This window comes from Podarcis vaucheri, assembly GCF_965113315.1.
Source record: "Podarcis vaucheri genome assembly, chromosome: 2".
Classification (NCBI taxonomy): domain Eukaryota; kingdom Metazoa; phylum Chordata; class Lepidosauria; order Squamata; family Lacertidae; genus Podarcis; species Podarcis vaucheri.
In genome coordinates, this window is record NC_138760.1 from 32,831,478 (window position 1) to 32,849,204 (window position 17,727).

Sequence of the window (17,727 nt, forward strand, 5' to 3'; positions counted from 1 at the left end):
TGTTTACACTGGGTGATGGACAGCGGGCTGGGGGACTGCCAACCAATCCGGGCGTCTACTGGAAGTGGGGAAGGGCGGGTTGGAAGAAAGGAACGGGGCGGGGGGGGGGAGGAGGAAGGGAATAAACGGAAGGCGGTGTGGTTAACCTCTCCGTCGCCGGTGTAAAATCAGAGGCTCGGTGTGGGGGGTGTGTTTTTGCACCATGCAGCTTTTTTTTTTTAATGAGTTTTAATACTATATAGGAAGGAACAGAGAAAATTATGCGGCCTATTTAAGAAGCAGAATGGCAGGTAATCGAGGGAAGCATAGATGGTTGAAATAGAACAATCTGCCAGCAGAATCGTGATTGCAGTTTGCTTGCTTGTTTGGGTTTTTTGTTTTGTTTTGTTTTACAATTTCAGCGAATGCGTTGGGAGCTTTGCTTTGAAGGTGGTTGAAGGATGGGATTAATGGTGATGCGAAGTGTGCGGCGGGTGAAAGAGAGCGAGCCGGGAGGAGGGAAAAGGATGACTGTACAAATAAATAGATCTCGGTTTATGGTAACCCACCTGGGAGCTTGCATGTGCCTCGGCGTAGCGCGAAAGAAGAGGGGCTTCCTTTGCGTCTGGAGAAGCACGTGCTCACGAAGTAGTTGCGCCCCCCCCCCGCCCCAAATCCCCATGGGAACTAGTGTCCTTGAGCGCTTTAAAGACTCCTCACCCCCCCCCACCCCAGCACGGAATATCATCCAGGGATGTTGAAATGCACGGGAGTGCTAGGGACCCCTACGGTCGTAAATCTCTCTCTTAAGTGTTTGGTTTGTAAAGGCATACCTTGCTCGAGAAAAAAACTGCCGTGAGCCAGGCGCTACCACCCCCCACCCCCGCAACGCACTGATCGGTGAAAAGGCGACTTCGTGACGATGACTGGGCTCTGCGGCTGCAAGACACACACACACGCACTGGCCAGCCTTAGCTAAGCGAAAGAAACAACAACAAGGCACCCCCCCTGCAGAAACCCCTCACCACCCAGCTGGCGTGCGTGTGTGGGCTGGAGCCGCTCTCTCTGGCAGGGCTCTTCCCCTCCCCATTCCGCAGAGCTTTCTTCCTTCTCCCTCCCTCCCTCCCCCCCCCCGCGCTTGCTACGTATCCCCCCATTCAGCAAAGCGGAGGCTAAGCTGCGCGAGGGGAGCTGCGCAACTGGAGGGACTTGAATTAGGCGCCATTGGGTTGAGTAGTAACCCTGCTGCTCTCTGATTGGCAGCTCCCTGGCTCCGCGCCAGCCTATGGGGAAGCCTGTTTACGCAGGGAGAGTGGCACGAGCTTATTACCGTAGAGGGCCGGGCGTCCAATCAGCGAGCGTGCTCACCCTGAGTGAGTGGCACGAGCTTATTAGTATGCAGGGAGAGTTGCTTGCAGGACTGAGCTGCGAGGTTGGGGAAGCTGGAGCCCGCGACAGGGTCTTTTTTTTCCTTTCTGCAAGGAGCAGCAGCCAGTGCATTTACAGTGCAACAGTCAGCACAGTGCAAATACCAGTAGGAATACAACAAAGTCCCAGTCACTGATTTAATTGTATTGCGTTCCCTGTGTGCAAAGGAACACCCCTCCCTCCAGTAAGTAATTGAAATTTATTTAGTATATATATATATATTTGAAAAGTGCATTATTTGGTTTTTTTATTAAAAATATATATTATTTTTATTATTATCGAGCACACCCTCACGGTGGTCAGGTCTGAATTAATTTATTTTTTACATTTTTTTTGCAAAATATTGCTAGCAGAAATTATTTTGAGCTTATTTTTCATTTTAAAGGCAATTCAGACACCTGGTATTCGCTGTGTGTAACATTGATATCCATCCACTGACTAAATTGTATCAATTCCTTAACTAAATTGAATATAATTTAACGACATCCTTGGGGGAAGGAGATGCGTATTGTTTCTAACGAAAAGAAAGCCTGCGAAATACGTGCATGAAGGTTTTATTTTATTTCTCAGTGGTTCAGCTGTGCCTTAGAAATGTTGTACCGAGCTCCGGGCAGTACTAACAAAACCCACGATTGTTCGCATATTTCTTACTGAAATTCTAGTTGTTGAATTGTGTGGGGGGTGGGGGTGTTTTTTTTTTTCCTCCTAACGGAGACGTGAATGGGGGCTTTGCAAGACAAACAAATGCAGGCATTGTAGTATTTTTGGGGGGAGGGAGAAGGAATGCATGCAAATGTGTAGCCTCCCTTGTTTAAAAATTAAATCACAATAAAAATTAAATCACAATGCAGGCGAGAGTTAGGGTTTTCTGCTCGACGCTAAGTGCTGTCTGCGACCGAAAGTGTTTCATGCATGTTCGGCTATTCCGAACTGCAAAGGGGGAAAAAATTAAAATACTTGGAACAGATGCATTCTAATTTATTTATGCCCCTGTCTGTGTTTCTGCGCATGTATGTCGATTTTACGTAGGAAGTAAGGCTTTTTAAGTTTTGCAGTGGCGAGGAAAATGCCGTCGTGGTGTTGTGAGGAAATGTTTCATTAAGATTGGAGGTAAAGGCCTTTCTTCGTTTGTTTTCGGTTCAGCTTAGAAGGTTGAACCGGGTTGCGTTTTTGCACGGGAGAGGCAATCGTCTTGCAAGGGAGCAGCTGGGAGAGGCGCTTTGTCTCTCGCTCTCCGATCTCTCCCCGCGTCCGCCCCTCTCTCGGTCCTTCCTTCTCGGATCCCTTTAGTGATAGCTTTATTTTTAAAAAAAGGGGGGGGCGGCTCTGGCCGGAAAGCTACATGCACAGCAATTTCAGTCTGGCATCCTTTAAATCTCTCTCTCTAGATTCAAACACGCACACATGCGATTTGGCAAATAACAAGATTTGGAAAAATGTATACTATTGCATAAAATGCACCGTGGGGTGGCGGGGAGGCGTCGGTGGAGGCACTTTTTAGGGCCGATCTCTCTGATTTCTTCGCTGGCCGATGATGCCTAGCGGAAGCTTTCTACGTTCCCGGCACCGTAAGATCCTTTTGCTCGCGGCCGCTCGAGAGGCCTCTTCGCTGGGCTATATAAACAGCAAGCACCGCCGAGGCTGGTGGTCCTCTCCCTTCTCCCTGCCAGGCCCGAGATCGGTGCGCCGAAGCGTTTGAAAACTCGCCGGATTTCCCAGTCCCGTCCCCCCACTAAACGCCTCGGAACCGTCCGAGAGGATAAAATATTTCTGCTGCGCGCAAAACCGTGGATACTCGGTAGATTTGACAACACAGTATAAAACTGGATTATTACATTTCCCCCACCCCATTTCTTTCTCTGCCCCTCATATATATATATTTATCTATATATATATTTTGGGGGGAGGGGGCGTAACTGACTGGAACCGAACCGTGCAAATTTGCAACATCCTTTTGTTCCCTTTGCAACGTCTGAATCCTCCGATTCATTCCGAACCTCCTCGCTCTCGCAAGCGTTTTGTTCTTCTAAAGAATCGCCTTAGTCGTTTTGACTATGCGGAAAGCAAGCACTCCGGATCGAAGCCTCCCGCGAGATCCTCTTATTTTTGTTTTGTGTAACGCGAATGGATCCTAAGGCCCTCCTTGTTCTGCAGATAAGCCCCCGCGGAAGAGGCCGCTGGGGGAAGCCTGCTTTCCTCCTTCCCCTTCGGCTCTCACTACGACCAGGATGGACACGATCTTGCAGCAAGTCCTCTCTGCGGTACGGGGTGGTGAGAAAGCCTTGCTGGAGCACTCAGACCGAAACTTTGCGTCGGCCTGCAATCGCGTTTTTCCAATCAGCTGCTTTATTTCAGTCTTGCACCTCAGATTTTCTTACTGTTTTCCTTCTCCTAGAGAGAAAAGGGGGGCGGGAGGGAGAGAAAAAAGAGGAGAAATCCTACACAAGACGTTTCCATTCACGTTGATGTATCGAACCCCAAAGTTGCTGAAGCTGCTAATTTAGCTTTTGTCTTCCAGGCTTCAATTCTTCTCTCCCTCTCCCTCTCCCCCCACCCCCCATTTCCCCCCTTTCCTGACTCTTTGAAGTGGGTCCCTCATATATAATCCGCTGGTTTTTACATGATTTTTGTTGATTGCTGAAAGGGAAAAACTGCTCCCCCCCTCATTGTAGAAGACAGAAATCCTTTATAATTCCTTTTAATTGCAAAGCAGAAAAATCTTAGTTGAGGGCAGAGAGATGATCCATTCAGGGAAATAGAGAAAAACCCTGCCCTTTTGTATTTAGTAATTTCATTTATTTACAATGCAAAAGCTGCCCATATATTTATATTTTTAGTGTGTGTGTGTGATATATATATAAAGCTTATCAGCTGTGCAAATATGTAGTCACTTAATACATTATGTTTTCAGTTGTAGATTAAATCAAACACCAAATAGTCCGGCACTGTTAAAGAGCTGCAAGCGTTGAATCCAGCAATTAAAAACTGTATTGAGTAAATGGGAAGCATCTCACAGTGCAATCCTCTGCCTATTTACTTAGAAGTACATCCTATTGTGTTCAATGGTGCTTACTGCCAGGTAAACGTGCACAGGACTGCAGCCTGTATGTGGCTTTGTTGTGATTGAGGCACACTACTGTGTGTGTGAATTCTAAGATTTACAATTATGCATTTTCAATAAACCGTAGTCTTTACCTTTTTTCACACACACCCTTTCCTTTTGGGTTTGGAGGTGCTATGAATCCTTCAGACATTATTGAGTCCCAGAAATATTAGATGTGTACAGTAGTCTTAATTGTCTGGACATGGGGGTGGGCAGAAGGGATCTAAATAATTTGGGTGTGTGTCTCTACCTCCCATAGCAGATGCAGTAGGGTAGCTCTCCCCCCATTCATATATCACATTTTTACAGGGGAGTTGCAAATATTTGTAGTTAGAAGTCAGCAAAAAATATTCCAATGCAACACAACCTTGCTTGGTAAATCTGAAGGGGGCGAGGAGGGTCTTTTATTCCCCCTTTTCCCTTCCTCTTGGCTTAATGTTACACATTGGTCGTAAGCCAAAAAAAACCCTTAGTGTAAATGGATTGAATGGATAGGAAGGACTTTACATAACTGTTTTGTCAAGGAATACAGTTGTAGGATTTAAACCTCTGTCCTTGGAGGAAGAATGCAAGGCTTTGCCACTAAGGTGTCTTGTGCAGTGAAATATTTGTTCCTGGGCTTGAGTCGTGGAAGGGCACCAAGCTCTTTTTCTCTAGTTTGCTGAAGGGGGCTTTCTTTTTGGATCCCATCAGGGCAACTCTCGCCCATAATCAAAGCCCGTGTACTGGGGAGGGGAGAAATCTCTTTTTCTCTTCAAAATACCCTCACCCCACCCGAAATAACTTGAAAGGCAATTGATCGAAGCTTAATAAATCAGGTTGGGAACCCCCCCCCCCTTTCCCACTGTAATGAAAATAACGACGCATTCGTCTGGTTTGGTTTGCCCATGGAAGAGAGCAGAACAGAGGACCCAAATATTATTGACCGGCTCTGGAGAGAATCCCTTAGCAACTCAAAGGGGGTGGGTGGGAAAGGGTAATAATCCAGTGATTTAAACTCGACATACAACTACAGCAGGCAAATAAAAACTTAGCCATTCGGGGAAAAGATGCATAATTCCATCTTCGTTCCCAGCCCCCGCTCTCGGTTCCTGGGCGCCGTGGGGTTTTTTTTGGGGGGTGGGTTTCTTTTCTCTTTTTTTCAACCCCTTCCTCTTCGTTTCTCTGCCGGGGAGCCGCGCAGCGCGCAAAGGGGCCGAGGTAGCAGCGCCTAATCGACGGGGTCTTACCTCTCCAAAATAAATTTTAGAAAGGGCTTGCTGTTCTCTGCGATAAATCCGACGCTCGCTTCGGTAATCGATAAGGATGGCTTGCTTAATTGTGTTGGGAAGCCTCCTATTATTTATTTTTAAAATAATAATAATACTAAAAATCACCAGTAGCCTTTTGGTGCTATGGCGGGGAAGCCTTGGGTTCCGTGCGCTCTCGGATCGTCCCCTTTTCCCCGCTCACCTCCTCCAGTTCCCGGCTGCTTTCTCACGCTTTTCTCCGCTCTGTCCCTCCCCTTCTGTTTTCTGCAGAGAATGAGGCTGGATCCCCGGGGCCAAGAGAAGCGGAGGAGCCGCGGAGGGCTGCCGCCAGCCTCGTGGTGAGAGCGGGGAGCCCTCGGTCCCCGGCGCCTGGTGCGCTGCGCGCTGCCCGTTTCCTTCCGCGGAGGGGGACCCGCTTGCCCGCCCGTCGGTGCCGCTCGCTCGCTCTGCTGGCCTCCCTTCCCTGCTGGGGCTTCGGCGGCGGCGGCAGCAGCGCGGCCCCGGGATGGATGGCCGCGAGTTCGCGCCGCCGCCTCACCTCCTGGCCGAGAGGGGCCACCGCAACAGCTCCAGTCGCTTGGCTTCCTCCGGGCACAACTCGGTGCAGCACGCGGGGCACTTCCAGCCCGGGAAATACTTCCCCTCGCCCATCTCCATGGCTACGCACACAGGTCAGTGGGGGCACCGGGGTGAGGAGAGGGGAGCAGAGGAGGATCAGGCCTGGGAAGGAGGGAGGGAGGGAGGGAGAAAGAGGGGGAAGGGCCCGGTCACTTTTCTTCCTGGCTGCAAAAGGGTCGCGATCGCCAAAGGATGGGCGCGCAATTGTGCAAAGATTATATATTTACTGTTAAAAAAAATAAATTGCGTCTTGATCTTGAGGCTGATCGATCCTTGCTCCGGTTGCATCCGTGCAGAAAGATCTCAACAGCTTACTTAAGAGGAGCTCCCCCCCCCAAAAAAAAATAGAGTTGAGGGGAGAGAGATGTTGCAATTAATAGATTCACCACTGTAGATCGGCTGCTCTTTGCAAATGCCCTTTCCGCTAACGTATTTGTTTCTTGTTTTGGTTTTATTAAGCATTAATACTTTCTAAATTTTTAACTAAAAAAAAACCTCTTGGAAAGAGGGGGCGCGGGGACAAACAAAAGCCCCCAGCTGGCCTTTGATTGCATGGAGGACCGGGGCAGAGATTCCATCGCATGCAGAAGCCGAGGCAGGCATGTTAGAAAGGGGAAATCATCATAATTCAAGAGGATTCGGAGGGTGGGAGGAAGGGAAGAACGGAGGCACGGTTTTCCTTTCCTTTCCTTTCTTTTTTTTGCAACATCTTTTATATGGTAGAATGGGGGGTTCTCAAAAGTGAGGGGGAGACGGCCCTTTTGCCCTTGGCTAATAATTCATAATGATGGGGGCGCACGTGCAGCTCGCTTTAGTGGATGTGGAAGAGGAGGAAGCTGTATATTTTCTCTCAAATCTGGATGTACCAGGCTGATAACAAGCGAAATGCGTCCCGTCCTCGCTCTCTCTCTCCTTTCCCCCCCCCCTCTGGCAACCCACATATTCCTTACCGTGGAGTCTTCCTTTTTTAAAAAAGAAAAATTTAGTCATGGGGGAGAAATGGTTAAAATAAGGGCCTTTCCACCCCCTACCCCACCCCCTTAGTAGCTGGAACTGAAGGGAAATAAATCCCACAGAAGAGAAGAGGGGGTGTGTATGGGGGGGGGAGAGAAACCCTTTTTCTGCATTAACATCCTTAAGAAATTCTATTGCCTGAACAAAAAGGCTGTTATTTGCCAGGGAAGGGTGAGCACCCAGGAGCCGGCTATGCTCTTTCAGATTAGGGGTAGCTGTATGTGCAGGGTTAGCATTAATAGAGCGGGTGGTGTAAGACTAGAAAATCCTGTTTCTATATAAAGCCCTGAAGTGTCAGGGTGAGAATGGGTTTGCAGTGCATGTGTTAGCTTTAACAAGTGCTTGTGGTATCCTGCTAAAGACACAAAGTTTGGCAAGAAAAATCAGAAGTGGGGGGGTTGTATGTGCCAGGAGATGGTCTGTGGCATCAATTAGTTGTTTGGGAGAAGGGAATGTACCAAATAGAATCTTTCGGGGCTAGCTAGTTAGTTTGCTGGATGTCAGGACACACAAAATTTAAACATCCACTGTATGCTAAACGACCCAACTCCAAAATTCAGAATCTCGTTGGAGGTAAGAACTATACTGTCTTGGAAGTCTTCATTAACATCCTTGTATAGGATGAGGAGAAGGGATTTAAACTCACGAGGCTTGAATGCAAAAATTCCCTGGATTGGAATTTTCCCGAGGAAGGAATAAGAAAATGCTGAGTAAGGGAATATGACTTTGTATATTTTGCCTTTTGTTTCTGAGTATTTGTAGTCTTTTTGTTTGCGAAGGGTTTGATTTAGCTGTACTGGATTTATTTTTGGAAATGACATTGCTCTTATCAGGATAGATGGTTTGGAGTTAAAAACATTTCGTTTTCACTGTGAATGTTTGAATTTGTTTTCAGTGTAACCTAACCAGACTCTATATTTAACCCAAAGTCGATAAATGCATTTCTGTCCTCAAAGTTTTTGTCATATGGTTGATTTTCAAATGCTGTGGCAGCCTCTGAATATGTAGTGAGCACCTTCATTTTGTGTATATTGCATATTGGCTATATATTTATGGTAGTGGGGATTTAATCTTAGATTTACAAAACCACACACAGCCAATTAAGTTTTGTTTACAAGTTACTTTAAACATCAGAGCAAAAAAGAAAAAGATGTTGCCGTTTTTATTTTTCTCTAAACTCAGCAGTCACAGCCATTGTTTCTAGCTTGATGAACTGTGAATGCTAATAAAATTATATCTGCTTTAATGGGATTACAATTAGTACATGGATTAAAAAAGATGGCATGAGGTAAAATTATCTACTGGGAGTGCAACTCAACGTTTATTTATTTATTTGTTTAAAAATACATACCCAAATTCAGAGTTCTTAATGGACTTTTAGCACGATCTGATTTAAAAAGTGCTAACAAATGTTATGTGTAACACAAGTTACTTGCGCTTTATTCGAAATAATTGAATCGTAGCTTTGCAGGGTTTTCTCTCGGCTTTAGATTTTATCCCTTTTCTTTAAATAAAATAGAAGATGCTCATTGGAGTGAAGTCGTCTTCTTTTTTTAACCTGTTAGGTTCAAACAACACCAGGAAAGAATTTTAAAATGCAAACCCAGGCAAATTGGATGAGGAGTATGATTGGTGTCAATCATTGTGCTTTTCTTCCATAGTCTGGATTCAATACCCCTTGTCCTTCTTCCAAGCCATATGAAACCCTTCTGTTGATCTCTTTTATTTTTCTATTCTATTGTGGGGGTTTTTTTCCCTAAAAAAATGAGAATTTTGATTAAGCTCATAATTAGAAATATGGGGAAGGAATTCTGTTCCTACAGCCTCTTTTCCTTTTGAATGTGTGCTTTTAATGTTTTTTGTTAGGTGCATTTCCCCCCCTTCCCTTTTCTTTTTTTACGTTCAAGAAGCAAACTGTCAATTCCCGTAGAATAAATTATTGATGGAATCTTGACACTGATGCACAATTATAATACAGGGAAAGGCCTCTCCAAAACCAGAGGTCACAATATGTGAATATACAAGCTCGGCTGTGCTGAATCTTTGCCAGGTGCTTTTCATTATTATTATTGTTGTTGCTGTTGTTGTTTGTTGTTGCTGTTATTAAGTCTATAAAGGACGGTAAAGTCTGCCTAAGGATTCTTTTTCCTTTTACACTTGGAACAAGCAACACACTTATCTCCTTGTATCATTCAACAGAGGTAGGCAAGAGACCCTCCCGCTTATATATAGTATAGTTAGTTTAATACTTAGGGCCTCACTCGCTCAAAAGAAAAAGGTTGGGAGGGGCTGGTTCCGTTCGTAAGCTGCGTTTTGGGCACCCACAACTCTTTGGGCAACTAAAACAGAAACAAAAACCGAGCACAGAATTCCAAAAGGCCGGATGCAAAGCAAATCCACTGGGAGAAGACTGGAACGCAAAGTGCTCTTGCAAGAGTGCGCTTAATTTTTATGTCCACTCGGACGAAATTCCACAAGGCATGCATTCACCGTTCAAGCATATATTCCAACACTCCCTTCTCTCTGGAATTCTTTCCCCATGGAGATCTGGTGTACCCTCCCTATTCCTTTCCTCAAGCAGTCTCTCTCTCTCTCTCTCTCTCTCTCTCTCTCTCTTTCTCTCTTTGAAACAACAACAACAACCTGGCCAACGAGACCTTGGATTTTTTTATTTTTTGAAGCTAGCTTTTAGCGTTTAGCAAATTGTTTTTCTTAAAGCAGAGTGCTGATAGTTTTATAATCCTGCTGTAGAAATTTTATGGTAAAGCGCTGTTATAGTAACCTTGTCACAAAAGGTGCAATTAAAATGTTTTGTCTCATTATTTTTCTCACAGCATTAGATTTGTGTGTTTGCGCGCGTGTCTCTAATGCAGATGGTCCAAAGTCAAAGCTGTGAAAAAAAATACTATTATTTTTTTTCAAAAAAAAAGGAAGGAAGGAAAGAAAAGGATATTAGCAGCATTATTCATCATTACTCCTGCCTGGAGCTGTTTGGATTTTCACATTGCAGTTGACTCTTATTTGGTATTCAAACGAGAGTCCTACCAAGAGGGCTGGTGGAAGGCAGACCCAAATGCTATCCGTATCCCCCATATCTGAAGAAGGTAGCTGCACGCCATTCAATTCCCCCTCAAAGCTTGGCTGGAAATACTTGCCTGAAATAGCTTGTGCAGGTACATGAGATTAAAAAGAACCAATTGTAAGTAATTGACAGGAAAAAGAAAGCATGGTAGCTGCCAGGAACGGGCTTATGCTTCCAACGAGCATAGCAAAGGATCTCAAAACAGACATTTCTTATGAATGAAAACTGTCGCAGCGGTCCTAGGCTGGAAATTTCCTTGGGAGTAATAGGGTGGGGGTTTTGGTTTGTTTTTTTTTTGTAGATGTAGGTACCGTTAAATCCAGTGATAGGAAGAAATACAATAAATTCCTGGGAAGGGAGACTCAGTTGCAGGATTCACCCCACCCTACAGTTTCCTCATCTGGCATGCTTCCCCTACCTACCCCTCTTTTAAAGAAAATACATTTTAGTAAATACCTCATTAACTATCTAACACCAGTGGATGTTTCTGCAACACAGTTCCTAGCATTAAATAGGTGCTAAAGGAGTTACTGTTCAAAGGCATGTTCTAAAGACTCTAACCATCTTTACTTATAAATGACAAGAAGCATGAGACATCAAAGGCAAGGCAGAGATAACAGCAAGGAACTGCCAGCGCTGATCTTTTGCACGGGAACTGCAAGGCGCACATGGTTACACAAGGTGGTTACGGTTGTACACGAGAGAGGGAGAGGGAGAGAGCGCACAAAAATTAAAGTTCAAATTTGAAATGTACATTATCCCACTGGGAATTGCTTTGCCATCATGTCTAATTATTCATATAAGAGGTAGATTTCCCCCCCTACAGGAGCAACTAGGCGCACTGTGTGTGTGTGTGTGTGTGTGTGACTATGATGCTAATTTAGAGGCAAGGCAATATTTCCACGTGCAGAACAAGTTTCCCAGTACAAAATTTACACCACTGCTTCGAAATGGGCCTTAGCCTCGGAGCAGAAGAGGCTGTTCAACATATGGGAGTCCAAATGCAAAGAAGGTTGTTTTAAATAACAGGCAGAAGCCTAAAAATATCCCTTCAGAAATATATATATATATATGAGAAAGAAAAATGCCAAACCCTAGAACTGAAAGATCTAAAAATATTCAGGGCTTTGGCAAGGCTCATGAAGTTAAATAAATTATACAAGAGCCATTCATGGGAGAGACTACTTTCTCTAACAGGAACATTGTTCAAGCTAATAAAAATTATAATTTACTAGCCACCAAGCTTTTCATGAGTCTAAATTTAATTGGTCAGGCTTCTGGAGTCCATCATTTCCTGCTGGATTAGTAGATTTGTATTGGAGTTTTTGACATAGCAGAGAACGAAAAAAGACAGAATCATGAAATGGCATATTTCTGGGCGAGCGCACAAAGCGGGTGGAGTGGGGGGGGTGCTGCTTTGCTTCATCCTCCCTCCATCCTCCCCCCAACCCGCCCTGCACCCGGCGAACTCCCTCTTTTATTCCTTCCTACCCCATTGCATCTTGAGTAGCTTGGAAAGGTGGGAGGAGACTTCAGGGTTTGGGGGGGTTGTGCATAGATGCAGGGGGTATTAGGGACGCGAGAACGCAATTTAGATCTTCAGAGCCCTTTGAAACACAGCACAGTTATTTTAATTTGATAAATGATCGGGCACCTTTAAGAGTGTGTTTGAACAATCAAGATACACTTCAGCAAGTTGATAGGATGTATGCTGTCAACTTGCATATGCCATTAGCGTAGACTGCACGCATAAATAATGTGAGAGCACAGCTCCTCTCCCTACCCTTCAATTCTCCATGCGCTACCCACTTACAAAAGAGCCCTTTACCCATTAAACCAGGGGTCTTCAGAGCCAAAAAATCCCAATATTTCTGGCTCCCCTCTCTTCCTCCTCCTTAAGGACAGACTGTTCCAACTGAGTGCCTTTAAAACAGGAACATATTAAGAATAATGAATGTACCAATCCACTTCAACCAGGGTGTGTGTGTAGAGGAGACAGACAGACAGAGAGACCCTGTTAGCTGTGAAAACTGCTTTCTTATCATCTCAGCTTTTTTTTTTTTTACCTTGTAGCACAGTTCTCCTCCTTTTCACTGTTTTGCCTGTGGTATGTAAAACTGCGGGGTTTGGGGGGGGTGGAGCGTGGTATATGTGTAAATGCGTAGGGGGAGCTGGCATTTAAAATATGGCATGTAATAATTAATTAGACCCAACTAATTAACACCAATCATTCCCAATAAATAATAAAATAAAACCATCAGTTAGCTTTGACTTATGGGCGAACATCAGAAAAGGCTTTTGTGATAATTCATAGGCTGCTTGGTGTGTGTGTGGGGGGGGGGGATCAGTGAAACCAACACGAGAGGGTGCAGAAATCCACCTGCCTTCTTCGGTCAGTTCCTTCTGCAGTTGTAAGCCAGCTGTATTTCAACTGGCCTGCCCATCTATCTATGTTTGTAGGTTAGGATTGTGCAAACTTGAGTCTCGCAGACCAAAGCGAAAAACTTGTAAGGCTCTTCTTGTCAGTCTGTTTTGGAGTGCCATCTTCCTCGCTCTCTCTCTCTCTCCTGCAAGTCAAACTTAGAACGATTGTTATTTTGAACAGAAAGCTCCAAACCACATGGCGAAAATCCATTTTGGCCTCGTTCACTGCTTCCTAGGCTCAGTGACAATCTAAAAATCTATGGGATGGGGTGGCCACACAAATACATGAAGCATCATCGGTATTAGAAGTACAGCATGTGGACTCCTGAAATGTAATTCTTAATTTTCCTTTCTGTGCGCATATATGTGTGTGTGTGTCCTGTCTGTTCCTCTGTTTGTATATCATTGAAATATGAATGTAAGTACTTAACCCATTTCTCACCAGTGATTGAATCTCTATAATCAAAAAGAAGAGGTGACGTTAACCGGAGATTCACAAAACACAGTTGTGTTTCTTTTAGAGTGGCCATTGTTCTAAATATCTTGAAAACATAACATAGCTGAAGAAGTCAGTAGGCAACTCTAAATGGTTCAGAGGATTCTTATTTCCCTAATTTACCAAAAAAAGGGGGGAGGGAAACCTTGTAAAGTGTAGCCGTAATAATTTGTGGTTTATTGATCTGTGTAATTTCTAAGAAAATATCCATTAATGTTGGTGTGCTCTGACCACTTTGCCACAGAATACATTCAGGGGATTCAAAATATATATACACTTGAATGTTGAGACTCTGGGTTGAATATCTGAGAATCTACTCAGAAAAATAGTGGAGATATAGTGGATAAGATATAGATAAATATCAAAATCCCACAAAACCTTTCTTTTGCATGCTATAGTTTGCAGAGTTTTCAGACTATATCTGAAACCGAAGGCTTGTTCCAAATGTATGTGCTATAACCTTAAACATGCTCCGAATATTACGCTTCCTGCATATAGTACTCCTGAGAACTTTATTACCAATAGATCATGTTTCCTGGTGTGTGTGTTTTTTTAACATGCGAAATCTGCAAAAATAGCAAACAAGGTACTTTTATACTTCCAAACCTACAGGGCCAAGTCTTGATCATTCTCCTAAAAATGTTGAAATAGCTGAAAAGTCTAATTAGAGTGTTGTAATTAATAACATATAATGGTTGTAAAGCCTTTGAGCAATTAAAATTCTCTCAAGTGACCAGAAGGGCTATTACGGCAGGCCCACAATCGCCTTGTAGCTATAAGGATATCATAAAGGGAAAATCCTTGAGGGTGGTGAATTTTAGACAGGGGCAAATTAATAAAATTTCCTCTGGGTTCCCCCCGGTACTCTTACCAGTGGTGCCTGCCCCTTTAGGTTTACGCTAGAATGTCATTTCATGCTCTGGATGAATACATAAAATAAGAGATGCCACGATAGGCGTGGGGCATTTGGGACTGATGTGTCCTGCAAACTTATTATTGTACAAGGGGCCTGAATTGTTTTTCTCCCCCTTGGATATCTTAATAGCGCAATACAGTAGAAATTTCCATTTTCTAAAACCTTGGTTAGCTGAAGCTCGTGACTACCTAAACTCACTGTGGGTCTTCCATGTTAACACAACCCCCACATGTAAATGGCACGCCCATTTATTCGTACAATTTGGATGTCCTTCAGACCATGCAGATGAATGAGAAGCTACCGTACAGAATACAGCGTGTGCCTGTTCCGTATATATGCAGCAGTGTGTTTTCTTTTTTCCTGTTCAGCATTCTACGCTAAATAATACTTTTGGACGGTGCAGCAAATTGCTTTGCTGGGAAGGGGGTTTGCATAAGGAACAGTGGGAGTTCTGTGCAGGCAATCTCTTGAGTGTAAGCAAATGGCTGGATGAGAAGGAGATAGTGTCAGCTCTCTTTGGGCTAAGTCTTCCTGGCAAATTGTTTATTTCTTTTGCCTATCAGATGGTTGCATTCAGTGCCAAAGTTGCAATTGTCTCTCCTTCCTTCCCTACAGCTGTCTCAATGGATTAAATTCCAAACTGGGATCAGAAGCTGTTTTAAAAGGGAGGGGGAGGCATTACTGGGAAATTGATGGGGCCTAAACAGGTGGGATTGTGTACTATTTAAGAGAGAGAGAGAGAGAGAGAGAGAGAGAGTTGTTGCTTTTGATTTTCTAAGACCTTGAAAAGCAGCGGAGAGAGTCCAAGTCACCCAAGGTTGGTGGTAGGATCCCTTGATCTCTCTCTCTCTCTCACACACACTAATATGTAGCTGTGTCTCCAACGCAGATCCATTGAGCACGGCAAATAAATAAAAGCAGCCCTGGGTGGGAGTGAATGGATCAAGCGGCAAGCTATCTTGAAACCTTCTATAAAATACTTTTTAAAGATTTCATCTTGGTGATTAGCGAAGCATGGGTCGAGAACACGCACGTACCCCCCCACCTTCATCCAGCCAGTTGCAGCGTGAGATGATAACCCATCATCTTTTATGGAGCAAGCTGGAAGATTTCCCCAAGTTTCATTTAGCTATTTATCATCCTGGCAGGCGCTCTCCCCCTCCACCCCATGCACATACTAGTCCTTCTCTTGCTCCTATCTCTCTGCAGCTCCCCCCCCCCCGAAACACACAAAAATATGCCTCTGCAGACTCACTAGAAAATGAATTGTGTATTCTTTTTTTCCTGGAGAAGGAAAAATAAAAAGTGTATTTCAAAGTTAAAACAGATTTTGAGATTAACTTGTCTACTCCTTATTAGTGGCACTCCTTCTGAAGCTTACAGAGGATGCAGATAGAGACACATGTGTCAGGCAGAAAGAAAGCAGAATCCTGAGAAACCAAAAATCTTAGAGAATTACGGTTTGAGTAGTTTCATCTGTGTGTTAGCATTTGTTTTCTGGATCTTCCCAGAGATGCTATTTTGCCTGCTTGCATCTGTGAGAGATTGGATGGGTTACGGGGCCTGGAATAACTACGGGGCATGTTTTTCACTTGTGGGTACGAAAGGGCTTTTTGGATGTACTGTACGTACTATCATTCATCCCAAAATTTTGTAGCCCGGGATGTTCTTCTTGGGGCTGCAAAGCGGGCCTTTGGTTTAGCAGTGGCGGCTCTCTCTTTGATGTATTGAAGCCTCCTTGTAAACTTGTGAGTCATCATGGTGAAAATCAGAGGTGTAAATTCAAGCAGTTGCTTGTGATCTAAGCTGTATGTTTGTGTCTGTGGGTGAAAGAGAGAGAGAGAGAGAGAAGCAGATCACACAACACATGATTAGGACAGGGTTTTTATGGAAAGCAATTGTTAATAATAAAAACATTTGCATAGCCCGTTTTATCCTCCCAACTTTCAGAAGGCAGCTTAGTAGCACAGGTGGGATTCACTGAAATCTTTGTGAGGATGGCTGAGGGTGGGGCATCCATTCAGTTTCCTCCTGGGTCCAATCCATCAGTCACTGCAGCTGTGCACACTCCCGTCATACAGGGAGGGGGCAGGTGTGGGGGTTTTTGCGCTGGGGAGGAGGAAACGAACAGAGGTCCTGCCATGAGACTGGAAAAGTTTGTGACTTAATGGCTGGGTCCTGAGTTCTGCGCATAGGACGGAAAGAATCAACTGCCGTGTAGGCAGGATGTAGCAAATGGCCGTGTGTTAGCGCTGCAGTGGCGAAGGAGATAAAATCTTAAGTATTTGTGGCCGTTGCCCACAAGAGCTAAACAGAACTGCCACGTTTAGGGGCGGTCTGGCAACAGATGCTGAGGGCAAACGAGAGAGCAGGATTTGTCCCATGGTGGATGCAGGGCTAAGTAGACCCTTATCCCCAAACCAGCAGGGCAGTTCTTATGACCCAGGTTTGCCCAGCTGTAGCTACTAAGTCTCTCACACCACAGCGGGCCCAGAGTCCACTGGGATGGCTTCTAGTTTTTTCTTTTTTAAGCAGATGTCAAGTAACATTAAAAGGAAAACCAGAGAGAGAGAGAGAGAGATCATGAATATTAAGCAAATCTTGCAATTTGGAGGCTGCGCCCCCCCCCATGGTGTTCAGGCACAGAGAAGTTGCAGACTCTTGCCATGCAAATGGCGTTTAAGACTAGGGAGCGGAGGAATATTTCTCAGAAGTCGTTTATCATGGGGGCTTGCAGTGTAACCAAAGCTCTCTTCGAAAATGATCCCTTCATCCTGACAAACCACATCCCCAAGGGTGTGCTGGGACGCAGAGAGAAGGGGGGTAGGGGCTTCGCTCCTCCTCCTGGGCTACTCTGGGACTCCCCCAATTCAGAAGGGCGTGGGACAGACAGCGACACTGGCCGGGAAACATCTGTTCTGCAAAATTGCTGGGAATGTCGACCGAGCTACAAGGATTTGGAGAGAGGGCTGTGCTAGCGTTTGGTCTGCTGCTGTGTGTTTTGGCCTGTGTGTTGAGGGTGGGTGGGGGGGCGAGCGAGCCATGTGCCGTGTGGCGATAGCCTAAGGAAATATTAAAACACCCTGGTATTACAGCATCTTTAAAATGTACTTTTCAGAAAGATATTTATGACAGCTCATCTCTGCGAGGAGGGCTGACTCAGCTGTCTCCCAGAAAAGGGGTGAATTCATCCTTGGCATTCAATCCCTTCCTCTGTGCAGAGTTGGGGGAAAGGCTGCTTCCAAGACATGGCCCAGGGCTTGTGCTGGGTAGATGTCTGAAGGGGTCAGCTGCCTGCTTTCCGCCCTAAAGAGGCGAACAAGAGATTCACAGGCAAACCACAGCTGTTTAGGAGTGGTCTTCGTAGCAGTGCAACAGGGGTTTACAGATCAGGTTGAAGACCGATAATACAGTGGT

The 17,727-nt window shown here is 44.9% G+C and overlaps 1 protein-coding gene and 1 long non-coding RNA gene across 9 annotated transcripts in view; one reads left to right on the forward strand and one right to left on the reverse strand.

Annotated features, from left to right (window-relative positions):
• Positions 1 to 17,727, forward strand: part of BAHCC1 (BAH domain and coiled-coil containing 1) — a 117,249-nt gene that overhangs the window by 16,361 nt on the left and 83,161 nt on the right. For 3 of the 8 annotated variants that reach the window (XM_082212318.1, XM_082212320.1, XM_082212321.1), the window contains exons 1-2: positions 1,375 to 1,591; positions 6,031 to 6,431. In XM_082212318.1, coding sequence (XP_082068444.1) covers positions 6,266 to 6,431 — 166 coding nt within the window. In that variant the 5' untranslated portion in view covers positions 1,375 to 1,591; positions 6,031 to 6,265. Of the gene's footprint in view, positions 1 to 1,373; positions 1,592 to 6,030; positions 6,432 to 7,612; positions 7,966 to 17,727 lie in introns of those variants that run through there. The other 5 variants (XM_082212324.1, XM_082212325.1, XM_082212322.1 and 2 more) reach the window with 4 other exon arrangements.
• LOC309526703 lies at positions 2,719 to 6,086 on the reverse strand. The gene is made up of 2 exons (XR_014216861.1): positions 5,963 to 6,086; positions 2,719 to 3,798 (listed from the first exon to the last, which is right to left on the reverse strand). It is a non-coding gene; the product is annotated as an uncharacterized lncRNA (long non-coding RNA).